This window comes from Zalophus californianus, chromosome 4, assembly GCF_009762305.2.
Source record: "Zalophus californianus isolate mZalCal1 chromosome 4, mZalCal1.pri.v2, whole genome shotgun sequence".
NCBI classification, from domain to species: domain Eukaryota; kingdom Metazoa; phylum Chordata; class Mammalia; order Carnivora; family Otariidae; genus Zalophus; species Zalophus californianus.
In genome coordinates, this window is record NC_045598.1 from 125,892,862 (window position 1) to 125,918,877 (window position 26,016).

The 26,016-nt window shown below is 41.8% G+C and overlaps 1 protein-coding gene and 4 non-coding genes across 7 annotated transcripts in view; 4 read left to right on the forward strand and 1 right to left on the reverse strand.

The window, feature by feature from the left end:
* Positions 1-4,302: 4,302 nt before the first annotated feature.
* Positions 4,303-4,375, reverse strand: TRNAR-ACG. The gene has a single exon. It is a non-coding gene; the product is annotated as a tRNA-Arg (tRNA).
* Positions 4,376-4,735: 360 nt separating this feature from the next.
* Positions 4,736-4,829, forward strand: TRNAY-GUA. Its single transcript has 2 exons — positions 4,736-4,772; positions 4,794-4,829. It is a non-coding gene; the product is annotated as a tRNA-Tyr (tRNA).
* Positions 4,830-5,348: 519 nt separating this feature from the next.
* TRNAY-GUA lies at positions 5,349-5,438 on the forward strand. The gene is given in 2 exon segments: positions 5,349-5,385; positions 5,403-5,438. It is a non-coding gene; the product is annotated as a tRNA-Tyr (tRNA).
* Positions 5,439-5,572: 134 nt separating this feature from the next.
* Positions 5,573-5,645, forward strand: TRNAA-AGC. Its single transcript has one exon. It is a non-coding gene; the product is annotated as a tRNA-Ala (tRNA).
* Positions 5,646-16,779: 11,134 nt separating this feature from the next.
* TRIM55 (tripartite motif containing 55) overlaps positions 16,780-26,016 on the forward strand; it is a 42,582-nt gene continuing 33,345 nt past the window's right edge. For all 3 annotated transcript variants that reach the window (XM_027616334.2, XM_027616340.1, XM_027616350.1), the window contains exons 1-3: positions 16,780-17,121; positions 17,676-17,848; positions 24,212-24,377. In XM_027616334.2, coding sequence (XP_027472135.1) covers positions 16,954-17,121; positions 17,676-17,848; positions 24,212-24,377 — 507 coding nt within the window. In that variant the 5' untranslated portion in view covers positions 16,780-16,953. The remainder of the gene's footprint in view (positions 17,122-17,675; positions 17,849-24,211; positions 24,378-26,016) is intronic.

Sequence of the window (26,016 nt, forward strand, 5' to 3'; positions counted from 1 at the left end):
CTAATGACCTCATTTAAATCTAGTTACCATTTTAAAAGTCCCTATCTCCAAATATAGTCACATTCTGAGGTACTGGGGGTTAGGGCTTCAGTATTAGAATTTGGAGAGGGTTAGGGGAAAATCAGTCCGTAATATATGCCATCAATCTCTCAAAATTGTACCACATTTTAGATTGCTTTATATTTGGACCATGAATTCTTTATAAAGCTCTTTGTAATTTTTTTTTCAAAATTTTCTAATTATCTTTGGCTTGCAAAAATGACATGTTTTACAGTATCTCTAAAGTCTTCCTGGTCCTTAATGACATTACTATTATGAAAGAATCCACTTTCTTCTTGAAAGATCATCTTCACAGAGCTCTCTGACCCTTCTTGTCTTTTCCTAATTTGTCTTGATTGCTTTCTTGGCCTGCTGCATCACTGCCAACCTGGGATTTGAGTTCCTCGGTCAGTTCCCTTTTTTCTTAAATCCTATGTTCTCCTCTTTCTGGCATCCTTTTCTCCGCGCCCCCCCCCCATCGCTCTTTGTTGTTGTTGTCGCTGCGCTGAAGTACATCTGTGGCAGACAGAGATTTGCTGCTAGATTGCCAGATTGCCTTTCAAGAAGGAACTGCCCAGCTTCAGGGAGGATGGTTAACTGAGAGCCTCCAGGTGTTAACTCCTTTAGGGTCCACCTCAGCTTTCCAGAGGAAGTTTTCAGCCTTTGGCCAATGACCGAGCAAAGTGATTGTATGAAAACCTTGTCATTCCTATCCAACTCAGGACTCCCCTAAAGGGAAATCTTTGTTCTGCAGGTACCAAGGCAGAGACTATCAGGTCTGCATTGCTGTGTCCTAATACTACATAATACTGTGTCCTCCCCTTTTCCATTCACAGGACATTACTCCCCATTATAATTCTATACTCTGGTTCTGTGTCAGCTTTTGCTTCCTGGAGAGCATCATCAGTATAACATCTTCAAGTAATGTTTAGTTTTTGTTTCAGAAAAGAATTTAAAAGATTTAAATTTTAAAAAGATTTAAATTTTATGACACTCACAAGTGTGACCTATTTGTTCTCATAGGTGATCGCTACTTTGATTGATTATACAATTCTGGACTCAAAATTATTTCCCCACAGAACTTCAAAGGTCTTGCTCTACTGTGTTCTAGCATCCAGTATTGCTGAGAAGAGGTCTGATTATAATCGGATTCTCTTTCCTTTGTAGTTAGCCTGGTTTTGTTGTTGTTGTTGTTATCCCCATCTCTGAAAGCCTTTAGGAGTTCATCTTTATCCTCAATGCTTTTACATTTCACTAGGCTGTCCAGGCATGGTTTCTTTCATTCATTATATTTGGATGGCACTTTTGATCTGATGACTAATGTCTTTCTTCCACACCTTCCCACGCATTTTCTGTTATTTCTCTTTCTGGAACTCTAAAGCCTTGTGTCTTCTGGGCCTATCCCCCATGCTTTTATATTTTCTGCTCTCTATATTTTTGTTTCCTGGGAGGTATTTTCCCTTCTATCTTTTATATCTCCAAATTTATCTTTAGCCATGACCAATATGTTATTTTTCACTTTGGCAAACTTTTAGTTTTCAAGAAGTCAACTGTTTTCTCATTGCTCCTTTTTTAATATCAATTCAAAAAACGGTTCTGTACTATTCCTTGCATTATCTGTTTCCTCTTGAATCAGTTGCTGTGTGTTTATCTTGGACTTTCTTTTTTAAGTTGTTTCCTCTCATGTCTGGTAGACTTTTGTTCATATTCATGAATAAAGGACTACACTGATTTGTGTCTGTAAAATGGCTGGTCCTGCGGACACACAGGCTTTTACATTAATGGTGCACTGGAGGAAATAGCCATGCTGCCCTCCAATCCCCCAAACTACTAACTCAAGGAGAGTTGCTATCTGAGAGCCGGGTGAGGTGGTCTTTCTTTCTCTCCATGTCTGTTATTATTAGGCTCTACTCTGCCTATCTCCTCAGCCCTGTAGTCACCACCTGGGCTCTCCCCAGGCTAATCTACTCTGCTTAAGCAGTTCTCCAGGCAGCTCCACCTGGGACAAATGCAGCAGCAGCTGCAAAACGTTGTGGGCCTCTGACCTTTGTGCTGTTGCCTCTGTACGTGGAGCCTCTTGCGAGCTCCATGGGGAGAGTAGTTTTGTCTGCTAGCTTCTAGAATGTGCACTCTGAGCTGTGTTTTCCTCCATTCTGGGTTATGGGTCTACACAACCTCATTCGTATTCCACATCCCAGAAATTATTTAAAATCTCAGGTTTGCTCATTGCAACTACTTTTGTCTCTCATGCTGCACAGACTTTTTTTTCTTTTTGTTTTTATTAGCTCTTCACTGGAATCCCAGGAAGGAGGGCAATCATATGTACCCACCTATATGGCTATAGGTGAGCCAGCCCTGATGGCTGCATGTAATCCTGACCCCTGGACACAGTTTGGGGACCAAGGGTGAGCATCTAACTGAGGCCAGACAGTGAAGAGTTTTGCAGTCAGGATTGAGAAAGAGAAGTGAGTCTCTGGTTGATAGACATCTTAGTCTATTTAGGCTGCTGTAACAACATACCACAGACTGGGTAGCTTATAAACAATAGATATTTTGTTTCTCACAGTTTTGGAGGCTGGAAATCCAAGACCAGGGTGCCAGCATGATCAGGTTCTGGTGAAGACCTTCTTCCAAGGTTGCAAACTGCTGAACTTCTTTCTCACTGTGCCCACACACAGTGGGGGGAGGAGGGATTTCGCAGGCGCCTCTAAGAGCACTCTCCACCTCCATGTCCTAATTACCCTTCAAAGGCCCAACCTCCTAATACCATCACCTTGGGCATTAGATTTTCAACATGAATTTGGGTGTGTGGCAGGGAGAGATACAGACATTTGATCTATCGCAATAGGTTGTGAGGAGAAAACCATCAGGAATTTGGGGGGTAGCACCATGCTGCCAACTGTGAGCACTAGAAAAATATAGTGAAGCACAGAGAGGCACTGAGAGAAAAACCTTAAGGAAGCCCAGTTTCATTTCCTTCTTGTTTTCCCTGGGACACCCCTGTACCTTACAATAAATGTCTCTGATTTACATTAGCTCTGTGTGAATTTCTGTCACAGTAAGAGAGTCAGAAATCATCCACCATCTTGGCCCTCTTGGAGGGTGTTACTCTGGCTGGCTGCTGGGGAAAAAGTGCAAGAAGGGGATAGACCAGGAAGCCAGTTTTTCCCACAGGGCAATGATGGCCATGACCTTGACCTCAGCAAATAATAAACCCCTTATTTGTAAAATGAGGAGAAAGTAGGAATAAAATGGAGGCTCTTTCCTTGTGGCCTAATTTTCAAGGTTCTATCAACAAACCTGGGGGAAAGGGTGCAACATACGTCCCCAACTTCCCACAGAGGTAATTTTTTAACTCTCAGAAAGAAACACTATGTTATTTTAAACATATGTCAGCTTGTTACCTTCACTAGGAAAAACAAAACCCACCATCATTTTGTTCAAACGGTCTGTACTTGTGTCCCCTGACCCCCCAATTTTTAGCTTCCTTTAACCGTTTGTATAGCCTTAGGAAGCTGCTTTCCCACTTTCCCCTAACTCCACATTTTCTCTTCCCTAATTTATCTCTTCCCCAATTTCACATTTTATTAAAGCTTTTACTTTGGGGAATTGCTGTCTTACCTGGGGAGAGTTAAGAGATAATTCTAAACTACTCGCCACAAATAAGACCAATAACTTCAAAATAAAAACTCAATTCGTTCAAACCCACATTACATCCTGTTGGTTCAAAGACCCTTGAGGGCAGAACCCAAGTCACTAGATGGTTTTTACGCTGTGTTTACAACCGAGGAGAGGCTCAGGACCCTTGTTAAGATGAAACGTAAAACAGGAACCGGATCAAAAAGACACTGTAACTTTCTTTCCTCTGCAATGTCGGGGGTGTGCGTGGGCACTTTCTCTAGTGACTCAGTGACTTAAGTCTTCAGCTGTCTTAGAAGACCCGAAGAAGGAAGCTGAAGCAGAAGCAGCCTTGGGATTTCAACCCGCTTCGTCACGGGGACTGCTGGCTCCCCTTCCCGGCTCCCTCACCTGGCCTCCTACCTGGAGCCCCTGAGCGGCTCACCCCCAGCTTTCCTCAGCGCGGCCCTCCAGAGGGGGCCGCAGCGTCTCGTTAGTGTTCGAGAGTTCGATGGGGTGGTACTGGAAACGACGCGCAACAGCTTTCTGAGTTCAAAGTGCGGTAAAATATTCTTAGCATTTGTGATTTGAAGAACCCTAAAGAAGTAATAGTCTTTGGTTTTAAAATCTATTGTGACAAAAATCCGAGCCAGGCAGGAGTCGAACCTACAATCTTCTGATCCGTAGTCAGACGCGTTATCCATTGCGCCACTGGCCCTCCTCGTGCAGAGAAACTGAGGGAATGTACAGATTACAGAGTGGTAAGGCCACACTCGACAGCCATCCCCAATGTGGGGTAGTAAAGGAAAAGTAAAGGAACGTGGCCTCGGATTCTCTGAGTCTCAGCACCACCAACCCTGAACACAAGAGGGGGAGGGCCCCATTCCCCTGTGGGTCCGGACCCCAGGAGGGGAAGCCGGGTTGTCTTTCTGCGCACGCGTGAAACAATACACAGGCATTTACTCCCTTCCCCTCCCCGTTCCCCAGTTACGCATGCTCTATTCGACTTCTAACCCACGGCTGGACTTGCCCGGGTTTTTGACTTTGAATCTCAAAGGGCACGAAAGGTTTGCCCGTCCCTTCGATAGCTCAGCTGGTAGAGCGGAGGACTGTAGTTGATCTCTTTGGCAAGAGACATCCTTAGGTCGCTGGTTCGATTCCGGCTCGAAGGAGACTGTTTTGTTTTTTTTCTTTTTTAATACCAACTTTGTATGATTTACGGCCCGTTCCACGGGCCCCTTCCCTAATACACATAACGTTCCAACGAGCAATTGGAAGTGCTTGCACTTTCGCCGCAGTTTTGGCCTACGGCAGTATCCCCCGTGTAAAATCTTTTGTGAATCCCCCCAACGTGCGGTCCTAGTAACAAACGCCGAAGTGAATCTGCGCTCGGCGGGGCGGCTGCCGGGTCACGGCCTTCTGCTTGTCTCTAAATCGTCTTCGGCGTTTCGCGAGGCCCCTGAGCGCACAGAGGACAGTCCCGAGCCAGCCGTCTGCCCTTTTCCTCAGAGCTCCGTGGCGGGTGGGCAACGCGGGCGCTTGTTCCAGCTGCCGTGAGGAGACGGGGGTTTCGCTAGAAGGATATCTTATGGTCAGCAAACCTGGGAGTCACGAAAGAAACGCGGTACAAAGCACACAAAGCTTAGAAAGTAAAAATTATAAAGGAAAGTCGAGAGGCTGCTCTCCCACTTCCTTCGATAGCTCAGCTGGAAGAGCGGAGGACTGTAGGCGCTGTGTCCGTGGCCATCCTTAGGTCGCTGGTTCGATTCCGGCTCGAAGGAGAAGAGTTGTTGCTTTTGTTACTTTGGGCTTAGCTGTAAGGCAAGATCAAGAACATGATCAAGAAAAATAGTTTCCGTTTCTAAGTGCTCTGACCTCTCTCTAGAGGAAGAGATAACCGGCCCTGCCCAGCGGTGGGGGATTAGCTCAAATGGTAGAGCGCTCGCTTAGCATGCGAGAGGTAGCGGGATCGATGCCCGCATCCTCCAGCTTTTTTCCTCTTCCCTTGTGGCAGTTTTTCTTTCGATTCTCATTCAACTCGAGGTAGAACTTGAAGTCAGCCACCGGGCAAGCGAGAGATGGGACGAGCTAGAACTTCCCTAAAACTTCCCAGACAAGGGATAATGGGTGCTGACAGAGTTTATTCTCGCAACTTAAAAATCTTAGACCCATTTACGCTGGGAAGTTGACGAAATTGGTTCTTTTTCTGTCCAAAAATAGCTACGGATTGCAGTTACATCTGTTGCCACTCTCTTTGTGATTTGTGATTGATCGCTGCACTTCCAGAGACCCATCCGATACTAAACTGCCCATATTTAGGGGGAACGGACAGAAAAACAAAACAACACAAAAAAACACAGAACTTGGAAAGGGACGCTGGCTACCTTAAACTTATGTTGAGCCGAGGAAGCGAGAACTATTCTGCTTCATGTCATCTGAGTTCAGTGGGGTGCCCAGCTGTGGGCAGATCTATTAGGATAGGATAAAGCAAGGGGTACAGGAAGAGCGGCGAGGAAGTGGACAGGGGCCTTAAACCCAGAGGCTTGCTTCTGAAGGAGGGTTCTAATGCCATTTTCCTCCTGGGAAGTAACTGTGGAGAATTGGGACCAGCACTGGAAAGGAACTAAATGGAAAAAAAAAAAAAAAGAGAGAGAGAGATCTGTTTATTGAGCATAGTCTATTTCGTTAAAGACAAGACAAAAACAAAACAAATACACTCTCACTAAAAGATTCAGAAATTGAGCAGAACACACACAAAGGCTTTTCTGGTAATAAATTCTTCCTATCCTGATTTACTAGAATATAGCCATTAAAAAGCTGTTGAAACCATACTGCAGTTCTCAACACAATACATACATTTTCAAAGACAAAGGCAGAAATATTACCTTTTTTGATGATTACAATTAATAAATGACAATTCTTTTATCTCCTGTTCCTTTTAGTGTTCTGGGCAACCTGTACATTTTTTGTTACCAGTGTGTACAACCCGCTGCATTTTATTGGTATATCTTTCCTTTTCTAGGGCAGTCTCCATTTTTATCTCATTTTACTCTTTTCAATAAAGTCTTTAAATTGAGTGTATAGTGATTCATTTAAAGCATATCATTATTTTCATGAAAACAAATTTACAAAGTAGGAAAAGGACTCCTTTTATCAGATGATATGTCCCAGTTTCCAGTTGAGATTATGAATGCTCTAACTGGCTGACTGGAGGAGCTAGCAGTAAAATTATAAATGACTATAAGAGCAAGAAATGTATAATAAGCGGAAGGAATGCTCCCAAAATTCAGGTGGAGAGCACGTGGGCAGGGCACGGAGTTGGGCAAGAACTCAAACAACATCTCAGGATTAGCAACTCAGGTGTGGAATGGAATTCATATCAAAAGTCTAAAGGTACAAGCTGAGAGGCACTGTTGCACAGTAGTTAGTCATGGGGGCTGTGAAATCCAGTGGCCTTTCTTGGCTTTCACATTCCCTAGCTGGGTGATATTGGGCAAGTTGCTTGACATCTTGGTGCTTCAGTTTCCTTGTTTGTTAAATAGGAGTGATAAAATGGTACCTACTTTTAATTGAGATGTGACTTGTAAAGCCCTTATTACAGTGCCTGGTACATAGTAAACACACTATAAACATTAACTGTTATCAGTGTACGTGATCAGTACCATAAAGGGAAGGCCTGGGGGTAATATTCTGAGGGTTTGCATGTGTGTTTATACAAGTCTATATGGAAGTGCAGGAAAGAGATGCTTGGATCTACTGTGGAGGAAAAGTAGAACAATCCTAAAAATACAAAATGATAGTTAAATAAATTATGGTATGACCATTTAAGGGAGTATATATAACCTTTGTAAATCATACTTATTAAGAACTATTGACATGGGAAATGTTCATCAAATGCTAATTTAATAAATTGGGTACAGGTCAATATAAACAATAACAATATAAACAAGCATTATCTGTAGAAAAGACTGAAGAATACATTAAAATATTAATAGTGATCTTTAGATAGTAGCATTACTGTGATTTTTTTCTTCTTTAAAATTCTAAAATATTTTCTAATTTCTGTCATAAACATTTATAAGTTTTAACTGAAAATATAAGATGCATTTTTAAAAATAACAGCTAACAGCACTTCCTATAAGCCAAGCACAGTTCCAGTTACTTTACATGTATTAACTCATATATTTTTCTCAAAAAGAAAACACCAGGCCCAGATGGCTTCTGTGGTGAATTCTACCAAATAATTAAGGAAGAAATAATACCAAGTATATGCAGACTTTCAGAAAATTGGAGAAGAGGGAAAGCTGTCCAACTTAGTCTATGAAGCCAACATTATCCTGATCCCAAAGCCACACAAAGACATTATGAAAAAAGAAAACTACAGGTCAGTATCCTTCATGAAAATAGATGCAAAAAATTTAAACAAAATTTTAGCCAATTAAATCCAACAATTCATAAAAAGGAAAATACATCATGACCAAATGGAATTTATTCCAAGAATACAAGACTGGTTCAACATTCAAAAATCAACATAACTCATCATAGTAAACAGGCTAAAGAAGAGTAACAACATGATCATTTCAGTAGTTAAAGAAAAAGCATTTGACGAAATTCAGCATCATTCCTGATTTTGAAAACTATCAGCAAACTTGGAAGGGAAGGGAACTTCTTCAACCTGATAAAGGGCTTTCCATGAAAAACACACACTTAATATTATACTTAATAGTATGAATGCTTTTCTCCCAAGATCAGGAACAAAGCAAGGATGTCCATTCTGAGGTTTTTAGCCAGTACAATAAGGCAAGAAAAATGAAGTAAAAGACCTCCTGATTGGAAAGGAGAAAGTAAAATTATATTCACAGAAATCTCATTTTTTAAAATATTGATTACATGTTGAAATAATCATTTATATTGTAGGGGTGTTAAATGAAATATATTAATAACATCAATATCATTTGTTTCTGGTTTTTAATGTGGCTACTAGAAATTTAAAATTATATATATGTCTCATATTTGTCAACCACATCTTATTTCAATTGGACAGTTAGGTCAAAGAGGTAGGTAGGAGCCAGATCATGTCAGGCCTTAGAGACCACAGTGAGGATTAATGTTTTTATCCCACGGGTAATTGGACCACTAGTGGGATTTAAATAGGGAGTGACATATGAGAAACAGATTGCAGAAAGCAAGAGTGAATTCAGAAAAATCAATCAGAAGGCTGAGGTGGAGGGATGGTGAGGCGGGTTGTGGGTGTTGAGGGTGGAGTCAAGAAGGGCCGGGAGTTCAGACACGACCATTGGGAAGGTCTTAGGCTAAAGCATTTGCTACTTGTTGGGACTGTCACTATTCATTTCTGGCATGTGAATTATACTAGGAAATGTTCAGAGAAAAGTAAAATATGTTAATTTCTAACATATCCTCAGAGATATTTATGATGAATTAAAATTTACAAACAACAGATTTGGAGGAGTAATTATCAAGAAGAAAAGCTTACAGCCAGAAGTTTGTAAGCTATCTAATGAAAGAAATGCCATAGTGTTAGATTTGGAAAGTCCTTTTCAAGTTAATTCATTTCTCTTTGATTTTAGATTTTGTAAAATGTTTCTTTTCATTAAAAAAAAATTTAAATCACATATACAAGCTGCCTGTTGCCAGATAGACAGCTAAATTGAAGAGACTGACAATGTAGGCAGAAAAAAAAAAGTTAAGTATTATATAGATATCATGAATTGAGTTCTTGGTGTAAAAAGAGTGCAAGAATCCTTCTACTGGAAAGAGTTCTGGGTTATATTTTTTTCAAGTAACTTGTAAAGTTGGTTAGAAAAATGCTTTTCTATATCACACCCTGAGCCCCAGGATACCAAAAGAAATAACATAGTGTACATATGTCTCCTGTGGTCAGAGGGGTTACATATAGCAGGACTGATCAACAGAGCCTGGCTCTTGAACACCAGCTCATCTAAATCCTGAATGAAGTGCTGCTTTCTCCCCACTGGTCATGTATTAGTGTTCTCACTAATGGAGGGAGGGAGGGAGAGAGAGAAAGATGGATGGATGGATGGATGGATGGATGGATGGATGGATGGATGGATAGATGGATGGATAGATGGATGGATCAATGGATACTACAGGAAAGAATTAATAACCTCACTGTCTTAGTTTAAGAGGATCTGGTCAGCACAGTATTAAGCACTGGTCTTTGTTTGGCCTGGAATTAAAGTGATTTTTCAAGAGATGTAACTGGGGCTGAAGTTGACCTGAAAGTCCTGGTTCACTCATGCCCTAGTGTTCCAGGCTAACTAAACTTCCTTCTTAAGCAGTCCCTAATTCTCTGCCTCCACATCCACAGCATCTGCCGTTCTTTCCCTGTTTTAATGACTTAGTCATCCACCAACTTTCTCACTTCCAGTGGGTACAAAAAGGAAGCATTCTCCTTCCTCTCTACCTTAGATGTTGAGCCAGAAGCAAGATCAGCATTCTAGTGCCTTTTGTTTTCTCTTCCTTCCAGGAGGACTGCATTCTTTCTGCCTCACTGCTTTGCTTCAAACTGTATCAACTTTTTACTTCTTTTTCGCTCCACTTTCCATTTGACCATAAGTCTGATGCTCTGTCTGATGAACGACTAGCTTCTTGAGCTAAGCGTTGATTATTTTCAAGTACCAGTATTTGCAATTACCTGTGCTAAAGAGACAAAGAGAACATGGGTAAATGAAATGCTAAGAACATTCTGGAATCCTCAGGAAAGTTAGCACTCCTGACACTGATTCCCTGGGACTCTTCTAATGCCTCCTACTCCCAGAATGGTCTCTCTTGTTTTGCAGGTTAGGATGAAAAGTTGATGCTCTTGTAACTATTCTGGGGTTAGAAGTTCATATCACTCTGATCAGGAAGTATAAAATCCACTAAAAGAAGGGGACCCTGTTCCTGCTGGAGAATCCTTTAAATACACTCCAATTTTCTTCCAAGATTTTTTTATATCACATATTCTAGAGCTGGTTTTCTGGTATGGTAACCACTAGCCACGTATGGTTGTTATTACATAAAATTTAAAACTCAGATCCCAAGTTGCATTATACACATTTCAAGTACTCAATAGCCACCTGAGGCTAGAAGTTACATAGTACAGATAGAGAACATTTACAACATTGCTGAAAATTCTAAGTGTGCTGTAGAGCATGGGTGTAGTACAGCTTAGTGGGTGAGGTCATGGGCTCTGTAGGCAAAAGATGTGTCTCTGAATCTGCTTCACAACTAGCAGCCATATGACAAGGCAATCACTTTGCTGAGCTACACGGTTGACTCAATGGAAATTATAATACCTATTAAAGAGAGTTATTATAAGAAGTGATTAGTACTCTGTACATATTTTTTATGTTTGTTGTGGCAGTACACAGTTGACCCTTGAACAACCTGGAGGTAAGGGTGCTGACCCCCTGTGCAGTTGAAAATCTTCATATAATTTTTGACTCCCCCCAAATTTAACTACTAATATCCTACTGTTGACCAGAAGCCTTACTGATAACATAAACAGTCAATTAACATATATTTTTATGTTACATGTATTATATACTATATTCTTAGGATAAAGTAAGTGAGAGAAAAGAAAATGTTATTAAGAAGATTATAAGGAAGAGAAAGTACACTTACAGTACTGTACTGTAAAAAAATCCACATATAAGTTATTGTTCAAGTGTTAACCATAGTACTAAAAGTAACAGATTTTAGAACGCTCTTTTCTTCCTTCCTAAGATGAAGACACTGAAACCCACATTTCATTTCATTCCTGTGCTCTGTTTCCTGAAGTCTGGGTCCATTTGGCCTGGTAGCTAGAGGTCGAAAGAGGTCAAAAGTCTTCTCTTTCTGTTATCATGCCTTAATACTGAGTCTGCTGTTAGGCATGTAGTTAGGTTCTTAACAGATTCATCTTGCTTCCTCTGACTTATCTGGGGTTTGGGAAACTGCTGGTCCTCCAGGAGGTAAGAGCACTGGTGGTTTTGCTACAGCTTCTCAGTTGTATAAACATAACCCTGCCCTAGTTTAGTAGGACTTGGGAATGAAGGGCAATTGGAGCTTCCAACAAATCAACTCCCTGTGTAATTGCCCCAGTTGGTTTCAACCCCCATCCTAGTTGTGGTGGGTGGGGGTTTGGGAAGGGGAGATGGTTGTCCATCACTCCCATACAATCTAGGACTCCTTCAGGAGACTAATCTGGTTTTCATGACTCTGTGGAGGCACAGATCCACTCCAACTCCCAGAGACTTGAAGTTGACCTCAAATCTGATTCAGTTTCAGAATCTTCCCTATCTTTCAGACTCTGTGAATGATTTGGGAGCAGACTAAAATTTTCTGGTTCATCCCTAGAGCAGAGTGCTACTCCCATGTCCTACTCTCAATTCACATGCCTACTTCATGGACTGTGAGAGTTGGGAGGAGTGAAGAATGGAGAAAAGAGGATAAAGAGGGGAAAGTGATAATTACCTATCAACTTGACTCTTAAGCCTGTGAGATTCTTGCTAGTTTGCTGGGTCATCTCCTAGAGGCAGTTCTAAGAAAAAGTACGAGACAGGAAACAGAAAAACAGAGGAAAGGCTAGAGATCAACTTTACATCAAATAATTGAACTGGAGATTCTCAATGTCAAAATTAATATTGTTTCAAAGGTTTTTTTCCCCTACAAATACTGTTAAGCTAAGTTCTGGATACCACTCACTTACAGATAAAAGAACTGAAATTCAGCCAGGTGAGGTCAGTTTCCCAAGACCACAAAGCAAGGTAGACATGGAAGCTGGATTAAAAGGATTGTCTCCTAAATAATCTTAAAATTTGTATGGAACCAGAAAAGACCCCAAATAGCCAGAGGAATGTTGAGAAAGAAAAGCAAAGCTGGTGGCATCACAATTCCAGAATTCAAGCTCTATTACAAAGCTGTCATCAAGACAGTATGGTACTGGCACAAAAACAGACACATAGATCAATGGAACAGAATGGAGAGCCCAGAAATGGACCCTCAACTCTATGGTCAACTAATCTTCGACAAAGCAGGAAAGAATGTCCAATAGAAAAAAGACAGTCTCTTCAAAAAATGGTGTTGGGAAAACTGGCAACCACATGCAGAAGAATGAAACTGGACTATTTCCTTACACCACACACAAAAATAGACTCAAAATGGATGAAAGACCTAAATGTGAGACAGGAGTCCATCAGAATCCTAGAGGAGAACATAGGCAGCAACCTCTTCGACCTCAGCCGCAGCAACTTCTTCCTAGAAACATCGCCAAAGGCAAGGGAAGCAAGGGCAAAAATGAACTATTGGATCTTCATTGAGATAAAAAGCTTTTGCACAGCAAAGGAAACAGTCCACAAAACCAAAAGACAACAGACAGAATGGGAGAAGATATTTGCAAATGACATATCAGATAAAGGGCTAGTATCCAAAATCTATAAAGAACTTATCAAACTCAACACCCAAAGAACAGATGATCCAATCAAGAAATGGGCAGAAGACATGAACAGACATTTTTGCAAAGAAGACATCCAAATGGCCAACAGACACATGAAAAAGTGCTCAACATCACTCGGCATCAGGGAAATCCAAATCAAAACCTCAATGAGATACCACCTCACACCAGTCAGAATGGCTAAAATGAACAAGTCAGGAGACAACAGATGTTGGCGGGGATGCAGAGAAAGGGGAACCCTCCTACACTGTTGGTGGGAATGCAAGCTGGTGCAACCCCTCTGGAAAACAGTATGGAGGTTCCTCAAAAAGTTGAAAATAGAGCTACCCTACAACCCAGCAATTGCACTACTGGGTATTTACCCCAAAGTTACAAATGTAGTGATCTAAAGGGGTATGTGCACTCCAATGTTTATAGCAGCAATGTCCACGATAGCCAAACTATGGAAAAAGCCAAGATGTCCATCAACAGATGAATGGATAAAGAAAATGTGGTGTGTGTGTGTGTGTGTGTGTGTGTGTGTGTGTATATATATATATATATATATATATATATATATATATATATATGGAATATTATGCAGCCATCAAAAAATGAAATCTTGCCATTTGCAATGACGTGGATGGAACTAGAGGGTATCATGCTAAGTGAAAGTAGTCAATCAGAGAAAGACAAGTATCCTATGATCTCACTGATATGAGGAATTCGAGAAACAAGACAGAGGACCATAGGGAAAGGGAGGAAAAAAATGAAACCAGATGAAACCAGAGAGGGAGACAAACCATAAGAGACTCTTAATCTCAGGAAACAAACTGAGGGTTGCTGGAGTGGTGGGGGTTGGGAGGGATGGGGTGGCTGGGTGATAGACATTGGGGAGGGTATGTGCTATGGTGAGCGCTGTGAATTGTGCAAGACTGTTGAATCACAGACCTGTACCTCTGAAACAAATAATATATTATATGTTAAAAAAAAAAAAGAAGATAGTAGGAAGGGAAAAATGAAGGGGGGATATCGGAGGGGGAAACGAACCATGAGAGACGATGGACTCTGAGAAACAAACTGAGGGTTCTAGAGGGGAGGGGGCGGGGGGATGGGTTAGCCTGGTGATGGGTATTAAGGAGGGCACGTACTGCATGGAGCCCTGGGTGTTATACGCAAACAATGAATCATGGGACAGTACATCAAAAACCAATGAAGTAATATATGGTGACTAACATAACATAATAAAATAAAATCAAAAGAAAAGAAAGAAAGAAAGAAAAAAGGTTTGTCTCCTGACTCACTGTGCACCTTCACCGCATCACTGGTGGTTGCTCAGACTCAGAGCATCCGAATCACCCCTGTGGATCCTAATTTTATAGCCTCAGAGTCCCTTTCCTCCTTTTCTTCCCCACTGCCTTGCCCAGTGCAGGGCATCATGACCTCTCACCTAGGCTATTAACAACCTTCCATCTGGTTTTTACCTAGGTCACCTTCACCCTAATCTATCCCAACCACCCCTGTGAGACTAATCTAATTAATGCACAGCTCTCATGGAAATGTTTCTGTGAGAAACCTTCAACAACTTCCTGTTGCCTAATTTATTAAGTGTTAAAAACGCTTCAGCCCAGTATTTGTGTCCTGCCAATGTGCCAGCAGCATGCTCTGCCCTCCCGTCCCAAGCACCATATACACTCTGAGCATTCCCCGCACTCCTGTGCCTTGTTGTCTTTGCTTCTGTGCCTTCCCTTGGAAAGCCCCAACTATGCCCCACCTGACTATACATCCATTCATCTAAGTTCTCAGTGGATCAACCCACACATGAAGCCCTCCTGATGAATCCCACTCTGAAATTTTGTAGCTCTTTATCACATTTTGTTTTGTACTATGTTTCTGTATATGAATGTCTCATTTCCACTGTTAAGCTCCCTGAGGACAATAACCTGTGTCTTGTTTGTCTTTCCATCCACAGAGCTGAGCACAATGGGGACACATGATAAACACTCAGTGAATATTTTTTGAAAGAATAAATTCCTCTAATAAGGATAGTCTTGGCTATATTGTACATTATTAGTTTAAGTGCTTTTCCTTAGGTTGAAGAGTCTTTTACTGTAGAAACTTTTTCTCTAGAAAATAACTCACATATTGCGTTCAGACCTCCATAGCCCATGTAATGATAAATACAGTTAACTGCCTAGGCTAGGTGAACTGAATTAACTCAGTAAAAACAAACAAAAAAAAATGTCACCGATCCCTTCTGTACTGGAGTTGCTAAATAGATACTGAAAGGAATCACAAAATTCTCCTAAGATGCCTGAAATGTTTATGAATACATGTAACTTATTATTAGCTAATAGAGCTTCTTAGAGTCTCAATAAGCTTTCAGTGCACACAGCAATAAGACCATAAATAACCAGTCACACTGGCCTACTCTTTACTTGTGATTAAGTGCATACTGGCGATATATTGACAAAATGTGGTCACTGTTTGAATATTTTTAAATCAAGGAGAAGTTAACCTGCAAATTCATCACATATAAACAGATATGTAGCTCTTTTTCATTTTTGATCTGATTTTTAATTTTTAAATAACCATATATTGATGAAACAGTTCTTTCACAAATAACTGGCAAACATCAAGATTGCTATTTATGACTCAAGAGCAGACCAAGAATATCAGAAATGACCAGGGACACTATCATTTATAAAAATCAACTTGGAGGAGGAGGCAAATCCAAAGAGGTGTAGTACGGATTTCAGGCCAGAAAAAACCCAGGTATGGAAGCAGGACTCCATTTTCACTTCAGTTGGCAATAGCACAGATATCTGTTCCCTGCTTTATGGAAAAATGAAATAATGGGTGTACTACCCCACATGCCAGTTACTACCTCATTATTAATTATTGCTGCAAATTAAATTTAAATTTTAAAAGATTGCCAAGTTTTCTTTGTGTTTTTGATGTGTGTTAGAGGGGTTTGTAGGCATACAGGATGAAAGAGGGGGTTAGGGAGGAAGGAGAACAATGCGGAAGAAAAAAAGAACTTACTAGAATTTTAGTCACAACTTTTTTAAAAAAATGGGATCATGGACTGGTGTTTGGATTTTTTTTCACAGACATTTTTATGGTGAAAAGGATTGAAATCAGTTTTTAAGTTGGAATTTTTCCCAGAACACAACTCTTGCAAAGATGATAAAATTAACATTAAGCAAGTCTTTTTAGATGATTGCCTTCGTAAAGCCTGGAGCATGACTTTCAAGACATGTTTTTATGTTTTCACTTAAGACAGTAAGATCATGCTACTCTTGGTGACTCACTTCCTAAACTCTCAAGACATAAATGGCATTCATTATACAGTTAGACTCTTGGGCTGCATTCTCCCCAGTCCTGGAGCAACCCATCACCACGTTCTGATTGAGCGCTCACAGAGGGCATGGCTCAGTGACTAGGCATGTACATTTGCATTTGTTGTTGACAACTGTCAGCTTCAACCTCCCTCTCTTCACAACCCTGTCTAAATGGGGTTTGTAATCCTTCTTCCCACCCACTCTCTTCAGTCCCTGGGGCAGGAATGTTGGCTCCTGTTCTCTGTCACCTGTCAGAATCCATCCTCCTGTCACTGGCTTATATGGACAAGTCAGCCCACTGTCATGTGGACACCCCCCCCCCCCCCCCGCCACGTCTCCGGATGCTAAAAACAGCTCGGGCACCTCCTCTGAACCTGGGCCTGAAACAATGTCTTCCACCGAAAAAACCATAAAGGACACTTGATCACCCAATCTTTGGAATTATTTCCAGAAGACACTTGCAGAAACCATTCGGAGCACCCTTTCCCTGGCAGTGCACACAGGGACGGCCAGGAGATGAGCGCATCTTTGAATTATAAGTCTTTTTCCAAAGAGCAGCAGACCATGGATAACTTGGAGAAGCAACTCATCTGTCCTATCTGCTTAGAGATGTTCACAAAGCCCGTGGTTATTCTCCCCTGTCAGCATAACCTGTGTAGGAAATGTGCCAGTGATATTTTCCAGGTAGGTTTGTTTGGAATTTAGGGGGTTAAAAAAAAAAAGAGTCTCTTTTCTCAGAATCAAGTGCTTAACTTTTAAGTAAATTCTTTTAGAAAACCTTTTAAGGCTGCATTCATTTTAAGAAAAACATTTTTTTTAATGATTTGCTTTGTGCTTTGCTGTCTGCCTCCTCCTTACTCCCAAATCTAGTTTTACTTAAATACTAAGAATCATATTTAAAAAAAAAAACCAAAAAACCTCAAAACATTGAATCTGCTTCAAAATTGTAAATGAATTGGTGCCCAAGACATTGATGTTGGAGTTTCTGGCTGGAACTTTTGGTTATAAAAACATTGGATGGAAAAGTGCCTCATGCTGAACATGGTACACGGCCGTTAACTGTGGATAAGTGCTGGCCCTGTATTCTGAGACCACTTGCTGAGAAGGCTCTAAGGGATTATCTTATGGCCAGCTTAAAGTAGAAGTTGATGTTGTTTGTAGTAACAGAGTGAAAAGAAGTCTCAGAAAAGCTACCTGTGGCATTACTCAATTCCTCTTTTCTTGCTCGGCAAGAACAGGCCTCTAACCCGTATTTGCCCACAAGAGGAGGTACCACCGTGGCCTCAGGGGGCCGATTTCGCTGCCCATCCTGTAGACACGAAGTGGTTCTGGACAGACATGGGATATATGGCCTTCAGAGGAACCTGCTGGTGGAAAATATCATTGACATCTACAAGCAGGAGTCCACCAGGTATGGTTCCTCCCTGTGTCAAACCCATTTGAAGCTTGTTTTTGTCTATTTGTTTGTTTGTTCTAATGGATCAATACACCAAATGCTCGTTTGCCCATTACAGACATTGTTTTTCCAAGGGAGTCCCTCCCAATGTGAGAATTGCTCGTGGAAGGAAAAGGCAGCTGGTGCCCAAGCCTTTGTATCAATTTAAGAGTGAAGTAATTCATTAACAATAATCCATTCAGTAATACTGAAAGAGGTATAATGTGGCCCATCCCTCTAAGCCTTGTATTACGTATGTTTTAGACATCTCTGCACTTCGCAGGTCCTTTGTAGCTCCAGATTCTACATAGCAGAAAACCTAGAGTACAAAACTTTAAGGGAAACTAATAGAAATGGCATTTTCCAAAATAGTCCAGTTCCTAGTTTAGACAGTCTCACCTGAAAATTGTCTAGATGATCATAATAAAAACAAAGTTCTCTAACATAGTTAGTCATGGTATGGACTCTGGCAAGTTGCAAAGCAATGCACAGTCCTTCCTTTAGCAAGTTAAAGTTTAGAGACATGGGGCGGGGGAGATGGCATTCAGGTTATGTTTCTCTAATCTCTAGATTGTATTTGCCTCATACTCTTAGCATTCACCTGTTGATTGACTGATACTCAGTATACGCATCTATTCATTAAAAAAAGAAAAAAAGGCTTCTTCCTCATTGAATCACATTGGTTATAGAGTTCCTTTCCTAGAGACAACACTGCAGGAGTTCATTCCTAGAAGGCATGGTGTGAAGAGCCCTTTTTCAATTGTACACAGGTCAGTCCGGTCCACAAAGCTTGATAGCAATATTGAGACCATCTGGAAATGAACTCATTGTGATTCTTATTAGGAGACATGTATTTATGGAACATCTGCAGGGCTCTAAGAGCCTTGCACTCTTGGAAGGAAAGCTGTTCTATAAATCTAAGATATAATTATTTTAATCATTACGCCTATTAGTTTCTGCTTAAGATTCAAACTAAATTAGATAGTGCCAGAATCTACATGGAATTGGGGAAGAAGAGTAATTGCCAGTGACATATTGCAGAGACACAGAGTCAGCTATTTCCCTTGCTTCCAGAGTCTCTGGAGAAGAAGGAAAGTGCTATGGTTGCTGTTGTTGCTTCATTGATTGATCTGATTGTATTACGTTACTTTAAAATGCAAATGCACACTGTCTCTTAAAAAAATAACCAATTAATAACCCAGACAATCATTAAAGGTGTTTATATAACAACTGATTCAGTGCCTAGTAGAGTGTCTTACATAGAATGGTTACTTTGTAAGTGCCCGCTGACAAAGCAACACCACAAACCTTCTTACATGTTCTATTTATTGCAATAATTTCATTTTGCTACTTGCTACAGTGAGAGCCTGAAATATGGGAAATCATAGCAATAATGCTATGAAATGCAGAGAAGAGCTATTAAAACTTGTAGCATTAGCAAAACCACAAGATACATCTTTACTTTAACCATAAAGTCTACATGTGCATTTGCCAAAAAAGTGCCCAGGTGAGCAAACTGTATAAAAGTAATGAACAAAATTTCCAACCATGAAGCTCATAACTGTGTGCACTAGTGGTATTTTTCTGAATACCAAGTTCTTCTTATGCTGTTATTTCTTGAACTTGAGACCTGCCTTTGGGACATTTTTACTGGGTGGCAAAACCACAAGTTGCAAAGAGGATCCAGGTGTTTCTGTTTGGGCATAAACCCAGGTGTTCCCTGGAGGCTGGCAGCCTTGCCAGCCCAGAAGCCTGAGTCCATTAGGCAACCTTAGAATAATCTTGGATATAAAGAGTGAGAGGAACCCATCTCTGGCTCACCGTCATTGGGGTGGGGACATAAAGGAGAGGGGCTGGTCAATTCTGACCTCCCACAGGAAGACTAGAGATTGTAGATCTTGACGACACCTGGCCTTCTTACCTAGACCTCTGCATGGTGCTGAACTAGCCACAATTTGTGGGAGGTGACAAGAATAGGAATTTATTTCGCTAATATTAACCATGAAAGTTATAATAATTAACTTTGTAATAAGTAAAACTAATATGTGCCGAGTACATGTCAACCACTATTCAGGGTGCTTTACACATGAATCGTGTATGATTCTCTAATTCTCACAACAATCCTGTGAGATTGTGATTATTATTATTATCTTGTTAAAATTTCTGAATATTTCACTGAAGCTAACTCATATACATAATTTAAATAGTCAAATAGTACGAGACCTCTAAGGAGGCCTCCACTCTCACCCCACTCTTTCTCCACCCCTAAGTCTCACTCCTCAGAGCCAACCACTTTCCATTGTTTTAGCTGTTTTTCTGTTATCACCCCAGTGACATCTGTATACTATGACTATAGTCCCATTTCTTGATTTTTCAATTTAGACATTATCTACTTTTCACTGCAGACAATCAGGTCAGTGTCCTCACGTGGCTGGGCTTCGCCTACTTTTTTTTTTTAAGATTTTATTTATTTATTTGACAGAAAGAGAGACAGTGAGAGAGGGAACACAAGCAGGGGGAGCGGGAGAGGGAGAAGCAGGCTTCCCGCTGAGCAGGGAGCCCAATGCGGGGTTCAATTCCAGGACCCTGGGATCATGACCCGAGCTGAAGGCAGACACTTAAGGACTGAGCCACCCAGGTGCCCCTAGGGCTTCACCTACTTTACTTGTACTCTTCCCTGGGTTGAATCCTTGTTTCCTAGAGCCTATGTCTTTCTCTTTGCTGGTTTATTCTACTGTTTTTGTGGAGCACATCCTCAAGTAATCTCCCAAATATGCAGAAAGCACTCCACTTTGCAGCCTCCCACAAACTCCTGCCTTCAGAATACCTGGCTTCAGAAGTTCCAGAGCCTTTCCTGGGTTCCACAGCTCAGGTCAGCTTGCTCCTTGCAGGCTTCTCCCCTGCAGGCACTTAGCAGAATAAGATGCAACTCAAGCCGGGCACTTCCTTTCATCCAGATGTTCTCAATTTCCAACATTTGGTCAACATCTCTCATCTGCTGTCATCTTGCTTATTTTTTGTCCTTATTGATTTATACTAGAATGTGATTCTTATGATTTCCTCACTCTCATTTTAGTAGGATTTCCACAGGAAACACAAATAAAAAAGGCATAGGTTCATTCTGCCATATTTAATTAGAAGACCCTCGGGCCAATTTTCAGATATGAATAAAAGCGGAGCCTGAAAGAGGTTAAGTAACTTGCCTGAGGCCACACAGCTGCCACATGGGGAAGCTGAGCTGGAATTAAACTCGGAGATCAGTTTGACTCTAAAGGCACCACCTGCCATGCGTCACCAAGACCAGATGCCCACCCTTCGGGAAGCTCCAGAATGGTCCCAGAAACCTGAGGCCAGAGACAGCAGGCTACAGACTCCTTGAGGCTGGTCGGCACTGAATGGCTAGGGGCCACTGCCCACATCTGGAGCTGAGACCTGAGCCACAACTGTGAGCTCAGACACTCTCACCTCATGAAAGTGCATTTACATCATACCTATGCCATGTTTGACCCAAGTCTGTTATATGTTTTAAGTTGTCTAAAGGTTTCTATTATACACCCACTTATAAGTGGGTGATGCCCCTGGGCCCGTGTTGCCACCTAAACAAGAAAAACCTGATAAGGAATATGGGAAGTAGTTCTCAGCCTGTATGCATTATGGAAAAATAATCACAATCAAAACTAAACATGCAACCTTATGGCTATTGCCACATTCTTAGTGTTTACGTGTACTGGGTGTATATTTATACTGTGTATATTGTATATATTTATACATTTATATATGCATATGCATGTCTACATATATACACTTACATACCTGAGCTCTGGTCAGAGCTGTTGACATCAGAATAGCACAAGGGACACAGGCTGTCCTCAGGAAATGCTGCAGGGAGATGAGCCACAAAAGCATCATCTGTGCCATTTTCCAGTAAATGTGCTCCAGACACTTGCCTGACATTTATTATTATGAGATGGAGATACATGGTAGGGAAGGTATTGGAGGCGGAGAAGCCTTTGACCAAGCAAAAGCAAACCACCACTCCTAGTCTCTAGATAACCCCCAAAGGGCTTTGTCATTTATAAATGGGAGTCTTCGGAATGTTGTCTGGCCTCTTTCTTTGCTGCTCATGAGTGCCAAGTGACGCTGGGTTTTCCCCATATTTCACATGCCTTCCCCAGATGAGTGGTTTTACGTTAGATCACAAGGAAATACTATCCATTAATCTGGCAAATTATCTTTCATTTCTCATTCATTCAACAAATATTTGCTGAGTACCCATTCTGTGCAAGGCATTGTTCTGGGCAGTGAGGATCCAGCAAAAAGAGACAGACCTGTCCTCGTGGAACTCACATTTTGGTGGAGGAAACAGACCTGGGCAGTTTACTTTCCTCAGTTGACTTCCGAGAATATAGCAGAAATTCAAGTCAGGAGGCCACAGATTTTATGGAAAACATATTGCTATAAGACCGGGCAAAAATTCCTTTTTCAAAAACCAGATTCTGAAATCTTGAGGCTGGAAGCCCATACAATTTCCTTACCAGACCCAGGGCTTCTTCCAACAGCCCAATCTCTTGACTTGACACCTACCTAGTGATTTCTAGATGTAAATCAGTATATTCCCTGCCTTCCTCTGAGTTTCTGGGGCTGCAGCTACATGGTAGCACATCAACAGCAATGGTTTTTAAACCATTTTATTCATGTCTCACAGCAGAAGTACATTTTACATTGTGATACAGTGACTATTACATACATGGATGGATATAAAGATAAATAGATATGAAATATACACTTTTGTTTCCAGCGTACTTAGATATGTGTACACACACACATATGTACCTACATACACATCTATCTTTGTACACCAGAAACAAGAGTTTCACATATCATTACCTTATTCTTACTACATGTAGTTCACAGTATTTACTGTTCTATTTTATTTTGATTTTAACAATGCTGGTCATGACCCCGAAATTGATTTCATGACCCATAATAATCGATTTCATGGCCCATTAAAACCTGCAGTTTTTTAAAAGTGGATCTTGGTAACAATGGAAAAACTCAGCCCCAAATCTTTTAAATAACCATGCTTTTAAATAACTATGTGTTTGGGGATGTGAGGAAAGGTTATGGATTTGTATTTACATTTTCCAGGTACCTCTGAAAACTATTAACAACCTCAGTCTTTAGATAGGATATGTAAGAATTCCAGGTTTTTGCAGAAGTAGGCTACACCCACATCTCTCACGATGCTCCCCAGAGAGGGCCTAGAACACCACGACTTGGCATAAATTTGATCTTGATGATAATACATAAGCCACGCTGATCATTAGGGGAATATACAAGGCCCTACCACGTGCTGTGAACTTGGGCTGCTTGTGATTCTCCAGCTAACAGGTTCTTCTTAAATGGCAATGACCTGTCACTCCTGTTTGATGCTTTCAATTCCTCATCACTTGGTCATCATCTCACTAACACAAACCCAACACTCCATTATCACCTGTTGCAGGTCTGAAAAGTTTTCGCTGGTGCTGAACTGTTGGGAAAACTGAAACTTGGGGATTATCTGTGAGATCCTTACTTCCAAGGTTACCACCACGTCCCAGAGCAGCATTTTTCTTATTGCTTAAAGTATTTGTTCACCTTCATTGAGCACTTACTAACCACTCCTAATCAGTGTCAAGTCCTCACTCAGGAAGTTATTTATATTTAATTTTCTTAACGGCAGAAAGAGACCCAAACAAATGAATGAAGCAGGTGCTGACATTTTCCTTCTTACACAGAGCTACTTCCCACCAGTGTCTAGATTAATCATCAGAGATTTGGGATCCTCCAGCCCACCCCCCTCCTCCTTTGGGTGGGAAAGGTGTTTGCGGGAGGCTGGAGGGTTGGGACCTAGCACCTCTGCAAAGCTGGAATAGTTTGAGATTTAGTTTATCCGCCACTTCTCCTTCTTTACCCATAATTGGAAAGTATCTCGAGAGACCTGCGAGTATGTGGAGACAGGGCTAGAGCACCTTCCTAACACAAAAACCGAGGGTTCAACTTTCAGGAATTCCACTAGATGTGTTTTAAACCTTCAACAGCTTGAAATCAGCCATGATGGGAACACTGGCAGAAATTGTCAAATGCTACAGATCAGAGTGTCTGAGTCCTACCCCTACCCCAGGCTGGTTGTTAGGGATCTGTCAGCACGTCACTGCTAAGCCCACAGGGCAACTGAATTTGGAGAGCTCTGAGCACAAGAAGGGTACCCTGGGAGTTTTCTAGAATAGCAATGCTAATCACCCCTCTCTGCTTGGCCCCAGTGGAAGCTGACACATTTATCTGCCTACCTCCTCCCAGACCAGAAAAGAAGTCTGACCAGCCCATGTGTGAGGAGCATGAAGAAGAACGCATCAATATCTACTGTCTGAACTGTGAGGTGCCCACCTGCTCTCTGTGCAAGGTCTTCGGGGCACACAAGGACTGCCAGGTGGCACCCCTAACACACGTGTTCCAGAGGCAGAAGGTAACAGAGCCTCTCCGGCCCCTGTGGCTCTTCCTTGGCGCCCCTTCCAAGTGCCCGCGGGATTGGCTCCCTTTGTTGAAGGGGACCAGCCAAGCCACGTGGCCCTGAGGCCAAGGGCGTGGAGGCTGGAGGGGGAAGGGGTGCTGTGCTGGTGAGCATGTGCTGGTGAGCACGTGGCCACTCGCTAGATCCCCTGGAGAGGACAGGGACTGCTAGAGAGGGAAGGGGTGCACAGGGTCAGGAAGGTGTGCAGAGGGCAAGGGTCGATGTTTTTTGTGCACTTTGGAGGTTGCTGAAGAAAAGCAGTGTGTTGGCACATGGTCTGAGGCGTTTGAAGTTCAGACCATAGATATGAACAGGCTAACTTTTCACTCCAGGCACAGGAATTTTTCCTCATTTGCTAACAAAATGTTCTGTTTGCCACACCCCTCCCAGGGCTTTTCTCCCCCACTCCTATTGTAGTAGGCTTCAAGGCAAGGTTAAGCTGGCCTCCTGGCCTTTGCACTGAGACCAGTTGCTGAAAGGCCCCCTCTGAGTTTGGCACATGCCCCCACCCCAGGGCCTCAGCCTCAGCCCTCTCACTGTGACCAACTATAGTTTGTCCCCCAGCTTATCACTGACCTGCCAACCTGGTTTCATCCATTGGCAAGTAGCAATGCGCCCATTTGATGCAAATAAACATGCAGTGCTGTGCTAAGATAGATGCAGCCACTCCCAGCACCTAGAACTTGAGCAGCTCCATCTCTCAGCTTCTTTCTGTGCAGAATCATAGGTTCCACATTTGGTCAGTGTTTTACTTGTGAGGATCAGAGTTGGGATCAAATTTGAAAGCCAAACTTCCAGGCAACACCAGTCATAACCAGTGAGCACTAGCCGCTAAAGAAGCAGGATTTAGCAAGATATCTATAACATTTACTTATTTTTCAATCCACTTATGATTTATTTCCCCTTTTTCCTTCCACACCCACCCACCCCACTCAAGTCATGGTGTGTTAGAACTGAATAGTACTTGTTTCCCTCAGAGCCCAAAAAGTCACGTGGGATGGACAGAAGGACAGACTGGCAGGACTTCCACTCCTGTTGGGCAAAGCAGCTTCACTTTTACCTTTTGGGATTCCATATTAGCTTCGTTTTGAAGAAAGGGTTCTGAAGCTTTAAAATGTTTTACGACCACTGTTCTGGTCCAATCTTCTCACTTTATATCCTAGAAAATTAGGGTCCAAGTTGATTACATGTTTGCCTAACATCATAAAGAAGTTGAAGGCAGAGTTGGACCAAGCAGGTAGGTGTCCTAAGTCCCTACTCAGTGCTGCCTGGTGGTCCATAGCCAGTCTTGGAAAGGGCTAAGTACAAACAATGGGATCTCTTTGAGTCCAAAGAGGAGAGGAATTTCAAGTTGAAAATTCTCCCCTGGAACCAGTCCAATGTTACAGCTTCAAGTTTGTAATGACTTAGTCTAGTATGTATGTATTTGTGCACCTAGCACATAGAAGGTGCAAAATATGTTCTATCTATAGTCTATAATTTAGTGTTTACAATTTTTTTTAGCAGGGTCACAGTCTCCATTAAAGAATTTGGTGACAACTTGGGGCACCTTGGTGGCTCAGTCAGTTAAGCGTCTGCCTTCAGCTCAGGTCAT